Raw genomic sequence first — 19,001 nt, forward strand, 5'->3', positions numbered from 1 at the left:
TGTAATAGCTTTTTATTACAGTATAGGGGTATTATTACAGTATTACACTGTATTATTATTGCCACATATGAGACAGTATAGCATTGTTATTATCATCACATATGAGATGTTCATCAGGGATCCAAGTTACATATAAATCTGACTTAAAGATGTTCTCAGGAACGTATCTCATTTGTAAGAGAGCAGGAGAGTAAGACAGGAGAGATTGAAGGAGTGGAAATGAATGTGGAAGTGAGTGGTATGAGTATAGATAATGAGAGAATGGGTGTGCAAGAGGAGCAGGGAAACGGGGAGGCTCAGGGTGGACAGGGATACACAGCATGAGAAAAGTGGATGCTCCAAGAGGAGGGATGATGGGATGGTAATGGGATGATCAGGGATCAAAAGGAAACAGATGGAATTGCAAGGGGTTCTAAAATGAAGAAGTAGAAAGGGAAATGGCCCCAGTCCAGCATGGAGAGATCACATCGAGTGAGTGGTATCAGTGGAACTAGCTGTAGATCCAGAAATGAGTTGTTGTGTTTGTATACACAATGCTAGAAGTATAAGAAACAAGGCGGATGAAATGGTTGCACTAATTGCGTCTGTGCACCCAGAGATTGTCGGAATAAGTGAGACATGGTTAGATGAGGATGACATCCTGACAGGAATAGAGATGGAAAGGTATGATGTGTTTCGTGAGGATAGAAGGGGTAAAAAGGGAGGGGGAGTGCTATTGATGATAGAGAAAGAGTTATGTCCATACAAGGTAGAGATGCAAGGGGGAAATGGGGCCAGTGGTTTTGAGGCAGTATGGTGTGAGATAGAGGTGAATAGAATCAAATACTTGGTGGGATGTTGTTATAGACCTGGTAATGTGGATGGTGGTGATAGTGAAATGTATAGTCAAATAAGCCAAGCAAATAAGAAAAGGGTGATCATTATGGGTGATTTTAATTATGGCAATATAGACTGGAATGAAGAGATAGCAACTGGAAGTAAAGAAAATGAGTTTCTTGAGTTTTTGAGGGATAACTACCTCAGACAGTATGTAACAGAGGTCACAAGAGGATTAAGGATCTTGGATTTGGTCATCTCATCGGAGGATGTAATTATCAATGAGGTATCAAATCATCCACCAATTGGTGAAAGTGACCATGAGGTGATTACTTGGGTGGTTGCCAGCAGTGCAAGGACCCCTGTGAAAAAAGGGTATATGTGGAACTACAAGGGGGGTGATTAGCTCAGGAGACAGCTTGCAATACAAGTCTTGCACTTGGTCAAGTCCCTAAAGAGTGGAAGGAGGGCAAGATTGTGCCACTACATAAAGGAGGTGATCAAACTCAAGCATCAAACTATAGGCCTATCTGTGTGTCGGGTGTTGTAGTTAAGTTGTTGGAGAAGCTTGTGAGAACTAGAATCCAGAGTTGGGTTGACAACAATGGTATAATCTTTGATGGACAGCATGGATTTGCTAAAGGGAGGTCGTGTTTTAGTAATCTACTTACTTATTACAATAAAGTGACTGCTTCCTTGGACAGAGGAGAAGGATACACAGTAATATACTTGGATTTCGCAAAAGCTTTTGATAGAGTGCCTCATGATAAGTTGACAGTCAAACTAGAGCAGATGGGGTTGGATATTAGATTAGTGCATTGGATTGGAGACTGGCTATCTGATAGGTATCAACAAGTTGTGTATGGGGGTGCAATATCCAGGAAATGGAAAGTCACTAGTGGAGTGCCTCAGGGATCTGTTTTAGGGCCATTACTATTTAACTTGTATATTAATGATATTGGCGAAGATTTGGATGGAGATATTCAGTTGTTTGCAGATGATGCAAAGTTGGGACGAACCATAAAGAGTAGTGAAGATGTTGTGGCCTTGCAAGAAGACTTGAATAAATTGAGTGATTGGGCAAGCAAATGGGGATGTGAGTTCAATGTTGCAAAATGTAAGGTTTTAAAATTTGGAAAACAAAGATGGGATGCAGAATTTATGCTTGGTAAGAATATATTGTTGGAAGTAGAGGAAATAAGAGATCTGGGAGTGATAGTGGATAAGGATCTAAAATTTAGGGGTCACATCGCCAAAATTGTGAAGACAACACAAAGACTTCTGGGAATGATGCGGAGGACACTGACGTGTAGAAGTAGGGAGATTCTTGTTCCATTGTATAAGGCTTTGATTAGGCCACACATGGACTATTGTGCCCAGATTTGGTCACCTGGTTTTCAGAAGGATGAAGAGATGTTGGAAAGGGTCCAAAGGCGACTGACTAAGGTAGTTTCTGACCTCTGGAATGTCGAGTATGAGGAAAGATTGAAAAGATGTAATTTGCAGAGACTAGTGGAGAGAAGGAAGAGGGGAGATATGATAGAGACCTACAAGTTGGTAAGGGGTTGCTATAGGATCAATGGTGGAGAAGTTCTACAGCGAATAGTGGGAGATCAGGGGAGAACCAGAGGTCATCCCTGGAAACTGTATAAAGAGGGTGTGAGTAGGGGAGTGAGAGGCAGGTTTTTTTCGTGCAGAGTTGTGAATGATTGGAATGCCTTGCCTGAGAGTGTGGTGTCTGCAAGGAGTTTGAATGTGTTTAAGACCCGGTATGATGAGATGTGTGTGAGATAAAAGGACCTCCTAGATGAGTTTTGACTCCATGAGGTCTTGTTTAATAATAATAATAATAAAAATAATAATAGTAACCAGGGGACTGCCTGTATTTACAAGTCCTCAGTTACATTATACTGTATACCAAGTAAAATACATTAGGATAAAAAAAGTATGTTCTTGTTTCACTCCTTTAAGTGTAAACAAACAAAAATTTGCATGCAAAGGATCTTTACAAGTAGACTACTTGTATACAGAGATTGTTGTTTTCAAAACAATGGCCTAGGTATCCCATAATGCAGAGCACACTACCATCAATCAATGCATTATAGGAAGGGGGTCACTACCAAGACCAGTTTCAACTTTTATTAAAGATGAATCAACAGAAGCTAGACCCATGGAGGGTGTATTATAATTAATTTTATCAAGTAAGATACTTCCTACAACTATCTGACATATTATTTTAATAATATGGTGGTGCACCATTTCACTGCTTGTATATGGAAAATAGGAACATGGAATGTACAGACATACAGACAATGCAGTCAATAAAAACATGGAATATATGGACACTTTTGATGTCAGAAAAACTAGAACTACTTCACAAAGAAATTAAGAGATATCGATGTGATATACTAGGACTGGCAGAGATGCAATGGACATCACCAGGAGAGATAAATGGATGCGAAGTCATATGGTCATGGTATGACACCAAGCACAAAGCAGGAGTTGGTTTCCTTCTTAACAAAAGAACTAGAGAGGCACTACTAAGCTACAAACCAGTCAATGAATGAATCATAGTAGCAAGATTTCAAGCAAAACCATTTAATATATCGATAGTCCAGGTAGGTTCCCAACCAGTGGTAAACATACCCCTGGGGGTACGTGCTGGCCATTCAGGGGTACATGAAAAATAATCAGTAATGGCAGAAAAACAAGTAAAGTAAACAAAATGCAAAATGTTAGTTATGGAACAATAAATGCCAGTATTTAAAAACAGCTATTTTAAAAATAAGGGGTACAATTTATAGAAATGGGTTTAAAAGGGGTACACAAGTGAAAAATGATTGGGAACCACTGGTCCAGATATATGCATCCATATCTAACAGCACAGATAAGGATATTGGCTTATTTTACAAAGATCTGCCAAAGACAACAGAAACAATACCAAAGCAAGATGCACTAATTATTCAAGGAGATTGGAATGCCAAAGTCAGAATAGATAATGATAGTTGAGAAAGTGTCATGGGAAAATATAGTTTCGGAGAAAGAAATGAAAGAGTTGAAAAATGTTAGAATTTGCTGTGGACCACGAGGTGATCTGTAACACAAGATTCCAACAAAAGGACTATAGAAAATGTATATGGCAATCAAATAATGGGAAAAACCAAGAACATGATCGATATGATTATGATTAAAAGAAGATGGATAACATCAGTACCAAACTTTTCGAGGAGCGGATATAGACTCGGATCATAGTTTACTGATTGCAAACATCAAGTTGAAATTAAAAAGAAAATATAAACCCCATCATCACAAACAAAGAGATACAGCAAGAATAAGTGAAGCAGAAATAGGAAGAAGGTACAGAACAGTGTTAGAAGAGAAACTTAGAAGTGTGGACAAAGAAAAAAATTCGAATCTAAGAGTGAAAAGAGTAATGAAGGCAATAGAAGATGCAGTTGAAGAAACAGTACCAGAAGAAGTGTAGATCAAGAAGAAGTGGATTAGACAAGAAACACTGAAGTTAGTACAGGAGAAAAGAATGTTGAAGATAAGAAGGGATACAACAGAACAAATAGAGGAGCAATATATAGAAGAAAGTGTAATGAGGTGAAAAAAGCATTCAGAATGGATAAGATGAAATGGTTAGAAGCCCAATGTAATAATATAGAAGAGCACTATGGAGAGGTACAAAATTATTAGAACCATTAATAGAAGGTGGCAACCAAAACAGACCACAACTAAAAATGAAAAAGGCCAAGTATTGATCAGTAAAGATAAAATTGTAGTGGTGGACAAGATACTATAGTGAGTTATATGAAGAAAAATGATTTAGATAGCATCAGGAAACTGACTGAAGAATTGAATAAGATATCACCACCATGTAATGAGTATGGTATGGACATTTTAAGAGGAGAAGAAGAAAAAGCAATAGGATGGCTAAAACACAACAAGAGTCCTGATAATGATAATATCACTGGAGAAATGATTAAATATGGTGGTGAACGTATGATTACAGAAATGCACCAACTATGTAATATGTTATGGGAAAAAGGGAAAAGGCCAGAGGAGTGGGTGAAATCGATATTAGTGACATTATACAACAAAGGAAATAAGCTACAATGCAAATATTACAGAACAATTGCCTTGACAAGTCATCTTGGTAAGGTAATGATGATATTGACAGAATGATTGAGAACACAACTGGAAGCATACCTTACAGATGAACAAACAGGATTTAGGAAAGATAGAACTACAATTCAACAGATTTTGACAGTGCGGTTAATAGCAGAAAGCTAGGAGAAAAAACAAAAACATATATACTTGCTTTGTTGATTTTTAGAAGGCATTTGACAATATTGACCAGAAAGTGACATTAGCAGTGCTTAGAATCCAATGGAATTGACAGGAAACTAACAGATATACTGAAAGATATTTATAAAAATGCAATGGCAGCAGTTAGAATAGGTGAGGATATGGGAAAATGGATTAGAAGAAGCAGAGGTACTAGACAGAGTGATCCAATATCACCAAGCATCACGCATTAAGAAACAGCAATGGACAAGATAAAGAAACATGTGTAAGGAATATCAGAACATGGGATGAGAATCAACAATCTGAGATTTGCAGATAACATTGTTATTATTGAAGAAGACTAAAGAGAACTACAAAAAACATTGAAACTGTTAAATGAGGACGGGAAAAGATTTGAACTTGTTATGAACTTGGAAAAAACAAAGACATTGGTATTTGGTGAGAAGAACATGAAACAAAAGATACAAGTGGATGGAACTGATATAGAAAATATACAACAATTCACATATTTGGGAAATAAAATGACATATGATTTGGACTGTAAAAAAGAAATAAAGATCAGGATTGCCAAGGGAAGAACAAATCTGAAGGTCATGGACATCTGGAAAAGTAAAGTGACTAGCCTGCAAACAAAACTAAGAGTACTAAAAGCATGCATCTTTACCGGTATATTATTACCGCCCCAAGACCTCATGGAGTCAAAGACTCATCTGGGAGGTCCTTTTATTACACACACAGCTCATCATACCGTGTTTTAAACACAATCAAACTCTTTGCAGACACCACATTCTCAGGTAAGGCATTCCAATCATTCACAACTCTGCACGAAAAAAACCTGCCTCTCACTCCCCCACCCACACCCTCTTTATACAGTTTCTAGGGATGACCTCTGGTTCTCCCCTGATCTCCCACTATTCTCTCTAAAACTTCTCCAACATTGATCCTATAACAATCCCTTACCAACTTGTAGGTCTCTATCATATCTGTCTCCCCTGTTCCTCCTGTCCACCAGACTCTGCAAATTACATCTTCTCAATCTTCCTCATACAATACATTCCAGAGGTCAGAAACTACCTTAGTCAGTCACCTTTGGACCTTTTCCAACATCTCTTCATCCTTCTGAAAACCCGGTGACCAAATCTGGGCACAATAGTCTTTGTGTGACCCAATCAAACCATTATACAACTGAACAAGAATTTCCCTACTTCTACACGTCAGTGTCCTCCGCATCATTCCCATAAGTCTTTGTGTTGTCTTCACAATTTTGGCGAAGTGTCCCCTAAATTTTAGATCCTTATCCACTATCACCCCAAGGTCTCTTATTTCCTCTACCTCCAAAAATATATTCTTACCAAGCATAAATTCTGCATCCCATCTTTGTTTTCCAAATTTTAAAACCTTACATTTTGCAACATTGAACTCACATCCCCATTTCCATGCCCAATCACACAATCTATTCAAGTCTTCCTGTAAGGCCACATCATCTTCACTACACTTCATGGTTCATCCCAACTTTGCATCATCTGCAAACAACTGAATATCTCCATCCAAATCTTCGCCAATATCATTAATATACAAGTTAAACAGCAATGGACCTAAAACAGACTCCTGAGGCACTGCACTAGTGACTTTCCTTTTCCTCGATATCACTCCCCCATACACAACTTGTTGGTACCTATCAGATAGCCAGTCTCCAATCCAATGCACCAATCTAATATCCAACCCCATCTGCTCTAGTTTGGCTGTCAACCTATCATGAGGTACTCTATCAAAAGCCTTTGCAAAATCCAAAAGGAAGCAGTCACTTTATTGTAATAAGTAAGTAGATTACTAAAACATGATCTCCCTTTAGCAAATCCATGCTGTCCATCAAAGATAATACCATTGTTATCAACCCAACTCTGGATCCTAGTTCTCACAAGCTTCTCCAACAACTTAACCACAACACCTGACACACAGATAGGCCTATAGTTTGATGCTTGAGTTAGATCACCTCCTTTATGAAGTATACTGTATGGATCTGAAATGTAAGCAATAAATAAGGAATCAAGAAAAAGAATTTTGGTATTTGAAAGAACTTGTTACAGTAAGATTCTAAGAATAGGGTGGGTACAGAAAGTCACAAATGAAGAGCTCTATCGGAAGATACAACCAAAGGAGAATCTAATGCAGAAGATTATAAAATGGAAATTATACTGTGACACTGTGCTTTGGACAAAGAAAGGTGGAAGAAGATAGTGAAGGAGGCATCAGACACCAATGGGCAGTGAACCCATGGTTTGTGATGATGATATGGAAAATACATCATTTCTATACTGATTGAGCTTTCAATACCCTTGCATATCTAACTCACTGAAAAGACCCTAATAATGATCCAAAATCCAGCTGTATAGTGACCTTTCCCCAAATGCATAGAAATAACCATGTCTGATAGGAGGTTAAGGTTTGGAATACTGAGGCAACTGATATTATGTTCACATCTCTATACAAATAGCCTAGCAGTGAAGATACTTTACACACAAACTGTTTGCTAATGCTTGGTAAAGGATTAAAACGAGAATATAATTTCCCGTCTAGCATAATTTACTCAGTAACCAAGTGGAAAACTTTCCTACGTACATACAAGACACTTAGACATATCTACATTTCTGCTATCATTGTGATAAATAAGGTTCTGATAATTTTATCTATCTACAAACTAATGTTTAATTACTAGAGAAATATTTAGAATATGGTATATTTTACCTGTTCACCTTCAACTACTGGAGGATTATCATCAAACGTGTTTGAACTACTTGGAATTTGGAAAAGGTACACCTGAAATAAATAAAATTCTGTGAACAATCTGAACAAGATAAGTTTAAAATTAAAAATATTCATTTTGAATACATTAGTTGAAGTTCTTCATGAATTCTGAGTCATGAAGTTACTTCACATGAAACTGTTTGCTTACACTTAGATAAAAGATTAAACAAGAACATAATTTCTTGCAAGTTTAATTTAAAATGAAAATCATTCTTCATTCTTATTGACTTACCAGAACCAAATTATGGCACAACATAATGGAATTTCATGATGGCTGGGGAATCTTCCAATTAAATAAGCAAAAAAAAAGTGCAACTGGATCAAATTCCAGTATGCGAATTCAAGATGGGCACCATAGAAGTATCAACAGAAAATAAGTGAACCAGACTTCTTAAGTGGGTAGATGTCTTTCACTGCATGATGATATCATGCATCTTGCTCAATCACAGGCCTGAAGTAAGCTACATCCATATTTGGCACTGTAAAAGCAAGAGGTCTGGTTATGTCATCCCGCCCCTCCCTTTCCACACGCAGTGTCAGGGATACCCTCAATGACGTGCTAATCATACCATAGGATGTTCAGACCCTCCCCCATTTGAGAGTAAAGCAGTAAAACAGTGCTGCTGGTCAGCTATTCAGTCCCATGCACAGAGCACCAGTAACAAATCCAGAGGCTTCCCAATCAGAAGTGCTAAATCCTATTCTCACTTACTATGCCAATTTATGAGTGAAGAGAGACCAAGTACTGTAGTTGCTGATGGAACTGTTGAGGCCATATGTGGACAGAAGACTGAGATCCCTCTGAATGAGTGAATTACGTTTGCAAATCTCTTGCCTCTTACTGCATGCCTCAATTCTTTATTATCTCTTCATCCCCACATATAATGGATTACAACTCCAAAAACATGATTTTACTGCAGATTAAAAAAAATTCTTACACAAAAAATAATTTTTAAAAAAAATCATACTAAGTAACAAAAATTCAAACAAAAGAAATAAAAATCTAACAAAAAAAAAAAAGGTTCTATATCCACTTTGATAACATTCATGACCTAGACAACAACATGAATGATGTGCACCACCTAGTCATCTAAACCAGAATTACTATTCCTAATGGAACCCAAGTGGGCAACATCAACAACCACTTCCACCTTAACTGCTCTCCACAGTTCCTTTCACCACATGGCAGCACATTTGCATTCATCAGAACTGATATCCCACAACAGATTGTCAAACCTTGAAACCCACTCCCCACATATTTTGGCTGAAAATTTCTCTATCAAACCAACATGTCGTTACTGCTCCCCACATTCTCATAACCACTCGGACGATTTTCTGCAGTCTAAATCTCCTTCTTGTGAAATAATCTTTCTTGGTGGACATCAATGTCCACAAGTCAAATTGGGTCCCTTTCTCCTGTTTTAATTATCAATATCAAGCAGGTAGAGATGCAGAGGTATTTGCCATTAGCAATAATCTAACACAGAGCAATCTCCCCTTCCAAATATACTGAGGATGGGTGTTCTCCTCTTAGTAACTCAGATCACAACCTCAGACAAGTCTCCTCCAGCATGGAACAACAATTCTCCATCTCATGTCCTTTAGTACTATAAGAACACCAAATGGGATGACCTTTGTGACTTCTACTCCTTCCCATGTTCCGACTACAGCTTCAGTTCTAACACCTAATCCAAACCCCTGCTCAGACCAAACAACAGAAATCATCTCACAGAAATGAAAGCCTTCATCCCTTATTCCACTATATTCTCTGGCCTATAACAATATTAACTAAATATCTCTTCTCTTGTGTCAACCTCCACCTGACACTATAGTGAATCAAAACCAGTGCTACTAATTCCCTCTTTCATGTTGTATAAAAACAAGTACTACAATTGAGTGAGAGTTGATCTTAAGATAACAGTCTAATAGCCTCCCAATTTTTTTGGCAGATTAATGCAGCCATACTTGTTAAGTTAGGAGAATGTTTCATGCATTCATTTGAAGACTATTTTTAGGTGAATCATTAGTCAGCCCTGCTGACTCTAAAAATAGTTTTTCTGACCAGTAACAACTACCTTATAGCAAATATCGGAACTTTAACCACTAGAAGGTTAAAGTTCCGATATTTGCCGATATTAATATTTTATTTTCTGGAGCGCTTAATATTTCCGATATTAAGCGCTCCGGAAAGATAAGTGCTACTTTGAATAATAATTGGCAGTGTTTCATAAACTTTAGGGTTTCGTTATTTATTTTTGATAACGAAGTGTGTCCGAGTGATTTTTGGTGAATTTTATCAGATTTATTAGTCTAACTTGCAGTTTTAAATATCACACGACAGTCATGAGGTCAACCATGCGGGCGTTGACTGGTGCTACTAGGCAAATGCCGTGATAGTCAAATAGCATTGGTGATAGACTTTTCTAAACTCATTCGATGTCATGAGTGCAATATGTATGCATGGCAGAGTGTAAGAGATGTCTTTGTGGAGAGAGATAATGAAAGAGAAAGTATATTGTTGAAGTATATTGTTGGACCACGATACACAGAATGCAAAACTGACTGAAAAGATAGATGCAGTACATGAAAGAAATGAAATGAAAGACAGAGAAACTGACGAGGCAAAAGAATGCAATGATGTACAAGTGAAGTTAGTGATACGGGAGTGAAAGAAAGTATGAATACGGAAAAGGAAGTAAAGTGCAGCCAAACGAGAGGTAGCGAGATAGAGAGTGAAATTGTCAGTAACTAACCCTCTAATTATGGAGTCTCCATATACTGTTATTCTGGAATTGCTCATTACCTCTTATGCTCTTTTTTTCTTTCATTGTGTTCTCTTGCACACACTTTTATTAGTTTCCACTAGATGTCTAACATCACTCAACATTTTCTCCATTTCATATTTCATTTCCAATAACTGTTTCATTAAATCTTGCATTCCGACAGAGTCCATAAGGTCTGCTATCCAGATGGGAGAATGAGTACAATAACTAAGGCGTTGGACATGAGTAAGAAACGAGCAAGAGAGTTAGTTGTGATTGTAGGGATGAATGATCTAACTGGACATAAGGATGTGAGGACAAATATCAGGAGACTATTGAGAAGAGTGAAAGATAACAGTGTAGTAGGAAAGGTTGTTAGCGTGTTACCCAGCTATGATGATGAGTTGTGACGGAAGGCCAAAATCATGAATGGCATGATAGCGGAGCTGTGTGAAGAGAAGGGAGTGGAATTTGTGAATGTATGGCATGTGTCTGAGGGAAGAATGAAACTATACAGGCGTGATGGGATGCATTAAATGGCTTTGGAGTGAGTGTGCTAGAGAAAGGGTTGCTGAATGAAAGTTTAATGTGTGGAAGTACAGCATGTGATGTGTCACAGAGATCAAAAGAAAGAGATGAAGGGAAAAAATCAGGAGAATGGTACTGAAGAGAAGTGCTTAGCAGTGGTAACAGTAGTAGTGTGAGAGAGGAAGAGTAGGAGGAAGAGGGGGGGAGGGACTCGAGTGGACATGGAGAGAGTGAATGCCAAAAGTGGCAATGAATGTGTATATGAAGATGGAGTATATTGCAATGTGGGTGGAGAAGTTGAGACTGAGCAGATTTATGTGATAAGTGGCAAGATAAAGGTGATTGGGCAGGTGTAGTGGGGAAATCACAACCAACATATGGCTTGGATAGGACTGGCTGTAGACTAAAATTGAACCGCTGTGTTTGTTTACAAATGTCAGAAGTATCAGAAATAAAGGGGATGAAATGGTTTCAGTGATTAAGTTTATTCACCCACAAATCATTGGAATAAGTGAAACATGGTTGAATGAAGATGATATCGTAACGGGAATAGAAATGAAAGGGTGCAGTATTTTTTGCGAAGATAGAAAGGGAAGGGAAGGAGGGGGAGTGCTGCTGCTGATGATAGCAGGGAAATTAAGGGGAAAAGAGTGGCAATGGTTATGAGGCAGTGTGGTGTAATGTGGAGGTTGAAAAGAAGACATTATGTTGGAATAGGCCTAAGAATGTGGAAGGTGGTAATGAAGAAATGTATAAACAACTCAGATTAGTGAACAGTGGAAGGGTAATTATTATGGGTGATTTTAATTATAGCAGTTTAGATTGAAATGAAGAGATAGCATTTGGGAATAAGGAAAATGAATTTCAAGTTTTTGAGAGAACTATCTCAGGCAGCACATAAAGAAGGGCACACGAAGATCAAGAGTTCTAGATCTCATCAGAGGATGTAATTGTTAGAGGGGTTTCACATTTTCCTCCAGTTGGTGAAAGTGATTATGAAGTAATCACCTGTGTTGTGGGTAGTCATATGCAGACTTTTGTGAGGAAAGGATATATGTGGAATTATAATGCTTGTGATTATATGACAAACTTAGGAGACAGCTTGGAGCTATAACATGAAACGAGGAGTTAAGCAGGAAGAAAATAAATGCTGCATGGGAACTCAAAGAAATATATAACAGCATCAATGTATGAATGTATTCCAAAGGCCAAAAGGGTGAATAAGGTAGGTGTAAAATGGATGAAGGTAGAGCTTAAGCATGAAATCTGGAAAAAGAAAGTATTCTGAAGGAAATACAAGATGAATTATGGTAATAATCAGTCACAGGAAGAATATAAAGAACAAGCCAGGAGAGTAAATCAGTAAGGAAAACAAAAGTAGAGTATCAGCAGAAATTGACAAATTAGGCAAAGAAAAACCCTAGAATTTTTTATTTATTTATTTTTTTATTTTTTTATTTTTTATTTTTTTTTTAGATATGTGGCAAGTAGAAGGAAGAATGATCATAGTAAGATGATGATAATGAATGAAAATGGCAGAATGGTAACTGCTGCAGAAGACATTGTTGGGGTATTCAGTGATCAAATTTATAAGGATGTTTCATCCTGATCATGGTGGAATCATGAAGAACTTAAGTGTAGAGGATATAAAGAATGGCTTAATTGTGAGTGAGCAGGTGTTTGAGGAAATAAACTTTATCTCAATAAGGTGATAAGATTTGATGACATATCACCATTCATCTTAAGGGAATGTTCCAGGGAATTGGCAGTAGCATTGGCACCTGTTTAATAAGAGTCTTACAACAGCACAGGTTCCAAGCGAGTGGAAGAAGAGTGAAATTGTTACAATGCATAAAGGCAGTGCCTGATGGAGTGGTGAGAGCGAGAATGGTCAATGAGTTTAAGGAGTGGTATGATAGACTTTGTGTTTCTTGGGGGGGGGGACCTCCCCTCGATGAGCCTTGACAGACTTTATGTTCTTAGGAAGGACCTCCCACGATGAATCTTTTAACTCCATGGAGGTCTGAATAATAATAAGGCTGTAGCTTCAAATTATAGGCTGGTCTGTGTATCTGGAGTTGTGGTGAAGATCCTGGAGAGATTGGGGAGAAGTAGAATACAGAAATGGGTTGATAACAGCGGTATTCTCCATGGTTATCAGCATCGGTTTGTTAAGGAGAGATGATGTTTCACTAAACTTACATACCATAACAAGATGACACGTATCTTGGACAAGGAACATGCATATAGAGTGGTGTACTTAGATTTTGCAAAAGCTTTTGATAGACTTCCACATGACAAGCTCTTAAATAAATTGAAATAGATGGGATTGGATAACAGACTTCTGTGATGGATGGGTATCAGAAAGTGTATATGGGGGTGCAGTATCCTGAAAGAGAAAGGTCACCAGGGGTGTGCCACAGGGGTCAGGTTTGGAGCCATTGTTGTTCGATTTGTATGTTAATGATATTGGGTTGGGTTTAACTAGTGATATTCAGCTGTTTGCAGATGATGCAAAACTGGGGAGAGCAATGTGCAGCCAGATGTTAATGCCTTACAAGAGGACTTGAATAGACTGCATGAATGGGCAGGTAAGTGGAACTACCAGTTCAATGCTGCCAAGTATAAGGTTTTTGAGATTTCATAAGCAACAATGGGATGCAAAGTATACAATTGGTGGGGAACCTTCAATGGCAGTAGAGGAAATGAGAGATCTAGGAGTGACGGTGGACAAGGACCTGAAATTCAGGGACCACATTGCACAAGTTGTGAAGCCATCACATCAGATAATGGCAATGATACAGGGATCCTGACATGCAGAAACAGAGAGGTTATGATTCCACTGTATAAGGCCTTGATCGCCTCATAGAGATTATTGTGCACAGATTTGGTTTTCACACTGGTTTCTATGGTGACGAGGATATGTTGGAAAGGATCCAGATTCTGCATTGCCTGAGTGTGTTGTGGATGTAGACACATTGAATCAGTTTAAGATGCAGTTGGAAGAGCATTGTATGCAACAGCATGTACCTCCCACTATGAGTCTGACTCAATGGAAGTCAAATGTTCATAATAATATCACTAAAAAAATTCACTCAAGTCATTATCACTAAAGAAATAGTGCACAAGCTAGAAAATTAAAAACTGGAGTGTACCTGGCAAAGACGAATCATGTGGATTTTGGTTAAAGCATCTAACCAGTCTACATGATCAAATTGCAGAACAATTTAATTATTTGTTGCTCAGATTCAGTGGAAGACCGGATGATATCTGGGTGCACTTTTCTCTTCATGAAAGATAAGAGGATGCAGACCCAAGTAACTATCATCCAATAATATGCCTACCAACTATGCTTAAGCTGTTTACTGCGATCATAGCAAATTCTATATACCACTACTCATCAGATAATCAGATTTATCCGATTGAACAAAAAGGCAATTTTCAAAAATCTAGAGGAACAAAAGACCAGATCCTTATTAATAAAATGATTCTCAGAAATTCAAAAAGACAAAAAACTAACTTAAACATGGCAATGATAGACTATAAGAAAGCATTCGATTCCCTCCCACAATCCTGGATCCTGAAATCGCTACAAATATTTGGAATTAACAAAAACATGTGTTCATTTCTGGCTGCTACTATGAAATCATGGAAAACAACTTTAATAGTGAATAATGAACAATTTGGAGATATCAGCATTAAACGTGGAATTTTCCAAGGTGATTCCTCGTCACCATTATTCTTCAACATTTCTTTGATATCTCTGTCTATGATTCTGAAGAAAACAAAACTTGGATATGAAATTTCTAAATGTAATATTAAAATTTCCCATCTGTTGTATATGAATGACTTGAAGTTATATGGGAAATCGGCCCAGCAAATATCCTTTACTGAACAGTTTGTATTTTCAGTCAGGTCAAAATGGAATTTGGTTTAGATAAATGTGCAATTTTATCTATTAAACGAGGAAAAATTAATGACACTAGCAATTTTAATTTTGATCAAGAGAAATATATAAAAGCAATTTCAGCTGACAAACACTATAACTACCTAGGAATATTAGAAGCCAGCGATATTCTCCACTCAAAAGTTAAACAACAGGCAGCAGCAGAATACATCGAAAGACTTAGAAATATTCTGAAAAAAATTAAATGGATTAAAAACAATTAGAGCAATGAATTCTTTGGCTATACCAGTGATCCAATACACAGCTGGCATAATAGATTGGACAAAAGAAGACCTGGACAAATTCGACCGCAAAACTAGAAAATTAATAATTATGCATCATGCATTACATCCACGAAGTGATGTTGACCGGTTGTACCTACCAAGGAGAATAAGTGGATGGGGTCTGCAGCAAGTGAGACAGACTGTGGAAGAAGAAATTAGTTTAAGAAATTACATCGACAATAGCTCTGAGCCAATGCTTCAAGCAGTTACACAAGAGGGTCTTCTAAAAGCAACAGGAAACAAATCTGATACAAAAGGGAACGACAAAATAATCCCTTTCATGGCCAATTTATTTGAGATACTGAGGACAAAACTGACGTGAACAAGACATGGCAATGGCTACAATATTGATATACGAGGGACGTCCAGGAATTAAGTTCTAATGGGCTGTCAGAGAAATGAAAATATACTTACAAAAAAAAAACTTTATTGGAAATTAAAGTAGACATCTTTCACTACTTTTCTACATGATTTCCACCATTGTTCAGGCACTTATAATAACGGAGCACCAAGAGTTGTATACCTTCATCGTAGAAGGTTGCCACCTCTGACACAAACCACATGTTGACTGCTTCTTTGACCTCGCCATTGTCTTAAAACAGCCAGCCACCAAGGAAACATTTCAGATATTTGAACTGTGAGAAGTTATTGTATTACGCCTGCTGTTTGTTTGTGGGAGGATGTTACCATGAATCAAAACAACACCCCTGGTAAGTATGCCACATCATTTATTCTGGATCGTACGATGCAGTTTCTTAAGGGTTTGGTAGTACATACTCACGTTGATTGTGGAGCCTTGACCCAAGAAGTCTACCAGAAAATTCCTTGTCTGTCCCAAAACACAGTGCACATGATTTTCTGAGTGGAAACCATTGTCTTCAATTTCGTCTTGACTGCCGATGAGGTGTGCCTCCACTCCATGGACTGTTGCTTGGATTTTGGAATTTTGCTGATAGACTTCTTGGGTCAAAGCTCCACAATCAAAGCAAGCATGTAATGCCTGCCCACACACACAGCTGGCATAACTCAACCACCTCTGGCCACTTTGGCTGGGAAAAATTTCATCATCCCCCATATAGTCTAACCTTGCACCAAGCGACTTTCACCTGTTCAAACATCTGAAATCTTTCCTTGGTGGCTGGCAGTTTCAAGACAATGAGGAGGTCAACAAGTGGTTTGTGTCACAGTCAGCAACCTTCTACGATGAAGGTATACAATTCTTGGTACCCCGTTATGATAAGTGCCTGAACAATGACGGAAATTATGTAGTAAAATAGCAAAACATGTCTACTTTAATTTCCAATAAAGCTTTTTTTATGTAAGTATATTTTTGTTTTTCTGACAGCCATCGGAACTTACTTTCTGGACGTCCCTCATATTAAAAAAGAAGGATTTATTTTAGTAGCTCAAAGAACAGGCATTAAAAACTAATGCAATGAAAATAAACATTTTGAACATCAATAATAACAGCAAATACAGATTATGCTATCAAAAAGATGAGACTATAGAACATATAATCAGTGCCTGCAGCAAGATAGCTCAAACTGATTATAAATACCACAATGATCAAGTGGCCAAAATGTATGCATACATTTTCATGCATACATTTTGCATAAATTGTTTGCATACATTTTCATGTATGCAAAAAATATGGCTTTCCCACATCTGATAACTGGTAGCAGCATAAAATAGAGACCGTAAAACAAAACAGAAAAAATTCTCCCGGGCTTTATAATACAAACTCATCAACATTTGGAACACAATAGACCAGACATCACAATTATTGAACATCAACAGGTTTGGATTATTGATATCACAGTATACCCAGTAATAACAAAATTAACAAAGGACTGGAAAAATTACTAAACATAGAGATCTGGCAATCGAAGTTGGCTGGTTGTGGCTTAAACACACCAACGTCATCCCAATAGTGATTGGTGCACTTGATGCAACTTCAAAGAAGCTATCCAACTATTTACAGCAATTAAACATCAACAAAGTGACCCCATATAACCTACAAAAAAAAAAAGCAGATTAATGTTTTATGACGCTATCTGACTGACTATTTTTAAATTCTTGGGTAGAATCTGAATTGTTCTGTATCACCAGTCAAACTGTTGTTTAAATGATATCTTGTTTTGACTGTATTAATTATGTGAATAATCAGTGTAGAACCAGAGGTTATCCCTGGAAACTGTAAAGAGGGTGAGTAGGGGAGTGAGAAGCAGGTTTTTTTCATGCAGAGTTGTGAATAATTGGAATGCCTTGCCTGAGAGTGTGGTCTCTGCAGAGAATTTGAGTGTGTTTAAAGCACAGTAACATGAGCTGTGTGCATGATAAAAGGACCTCCTAGTTGAGTCTCTGGCTCCATGGGGTCTTGGGTAATAATAATATCTCTGGCTACGTGTGTAAATGTTTTTAGAATTCCATATTGTTGGGGAGGATGATGATATGACTGTTAATGTAGATATCTTCCAGTATGTGTGTATTGGCTTTCTATAAATGGATAAAGATAGTAAGCCACATGAAAGGCAAGTTACTAATGTTTCAAGAAAAGACAACAGTTATTTGATTATTTTTCTAATGTGAAGTGATTTTTGAGATTTTATCTGTTTAAAGTAACTTAAAAAATGAATGTATAAAGTGTAATGTCCATAGGATTAAATGGCAAACACAGCATCATGAAAGCAAAACCACACTAAGGGTTTCAGAGTAGTAGCCATGGTGCATTCTTTGTCTCAAAGTTTTTCATGTAAGAGTTGGCTGGGGGGGGGGGAGAACCCACTGGAGTACCATTAATCTGTTTATGGACTCTTCCTTGATGTAGGATGTCTTCGTTTATCTTCCAAAATTGTGAGAGACTTATCTCATTATCAACTCTTACCCAACTGTAATACTTCATTTATACAACATTAAAGGATGCCAAATTAGGACTTTAGATCTTTTGTCTGTTACAATTTGAATAATTTCACTATCTCAATGTAATCTGTAAACATGTTTTGCTCTGAAGATGCTGGTTTGAAATCCAGTAAATTTTAACCAGTTAATAAACATCCTTTTATTATTATTTAATTAGAAGTTGACCCAGTGAAAGATTCATATCTAATATGAATCTTGCACTCTGTCTAGTTTTAAAGGAGTTCAAGGAAGGCAAGACTATACCACTTCATAAAGGAGGTGACAGAAATCAAGCATGAAATTATAGGACTACTATGCACAGATATGGTCACCTGGTTTTTAAAAGGATGAAGAGATGTTGTAAAGGGTCCAGAGACATCTTACTAAGGTAGTTTCTGACCTCTGGAATGTCGAATATGAGGAAAGGTTGGAATATGCAATCTACAGAGTCTAGTGATAAAAGGAAGAGAGGAGATATGATAGAGACCTAAAGTTAGTAGGGGATTGTTATAGGATCAATGTTGGAGATGTTTTACAGAAAACAGTAGTTAGATCAGTGGTCATCCCCTGGAAGCTGTATGAGGAGGATGCGAACAGGAGAATGAGAAGAGGTTTTTTGCAGGGAGAGTTGTGAATGATTGGAATGTTTTG

The 19,001-nt window shown here is 37.5% G+C and overlaps 1 protein-coding gene across 1 annotated transcript in view; it reads right to left on the bottom strand.

The window, feature by feature from the left end:
- Positions 1 to 19,001, bottom strand: part of LOC150094573 (integrin alpha-9-like) — a 670,422-nt gene that overhangs the window by 425,236 nt on the left and 226,185 nt on the right. Inside the window, exon 9 of the mRNA XM_090411817.1 lies at positions 7,873 to 7,944. Coding sequence (XP_090267943.1) covers positions 7,873 to 7,944 — 72 coding nt within the window. The remainder of the gene's footprint in view (positions 1 to 7,872; positions 7,945 to 19,001) is intronic.

The sequence above is a fragment of the Typopeltis vanoorti genome, chromosome 22, assembly GCF_054136105.1.
Source record: "Typopeltis vanoorti isolate ZY-2024b chromosome 22, IOZ_Tvanoo_1.0, whole genome shotgun sequence".
NCBI classification, from domain to species: Eukaryota; Metazoa; Arthropoda; class Arachnida; order Uropygi; family Thelyphonidae; genus Typopeltis; species Typopeltis vanoorti.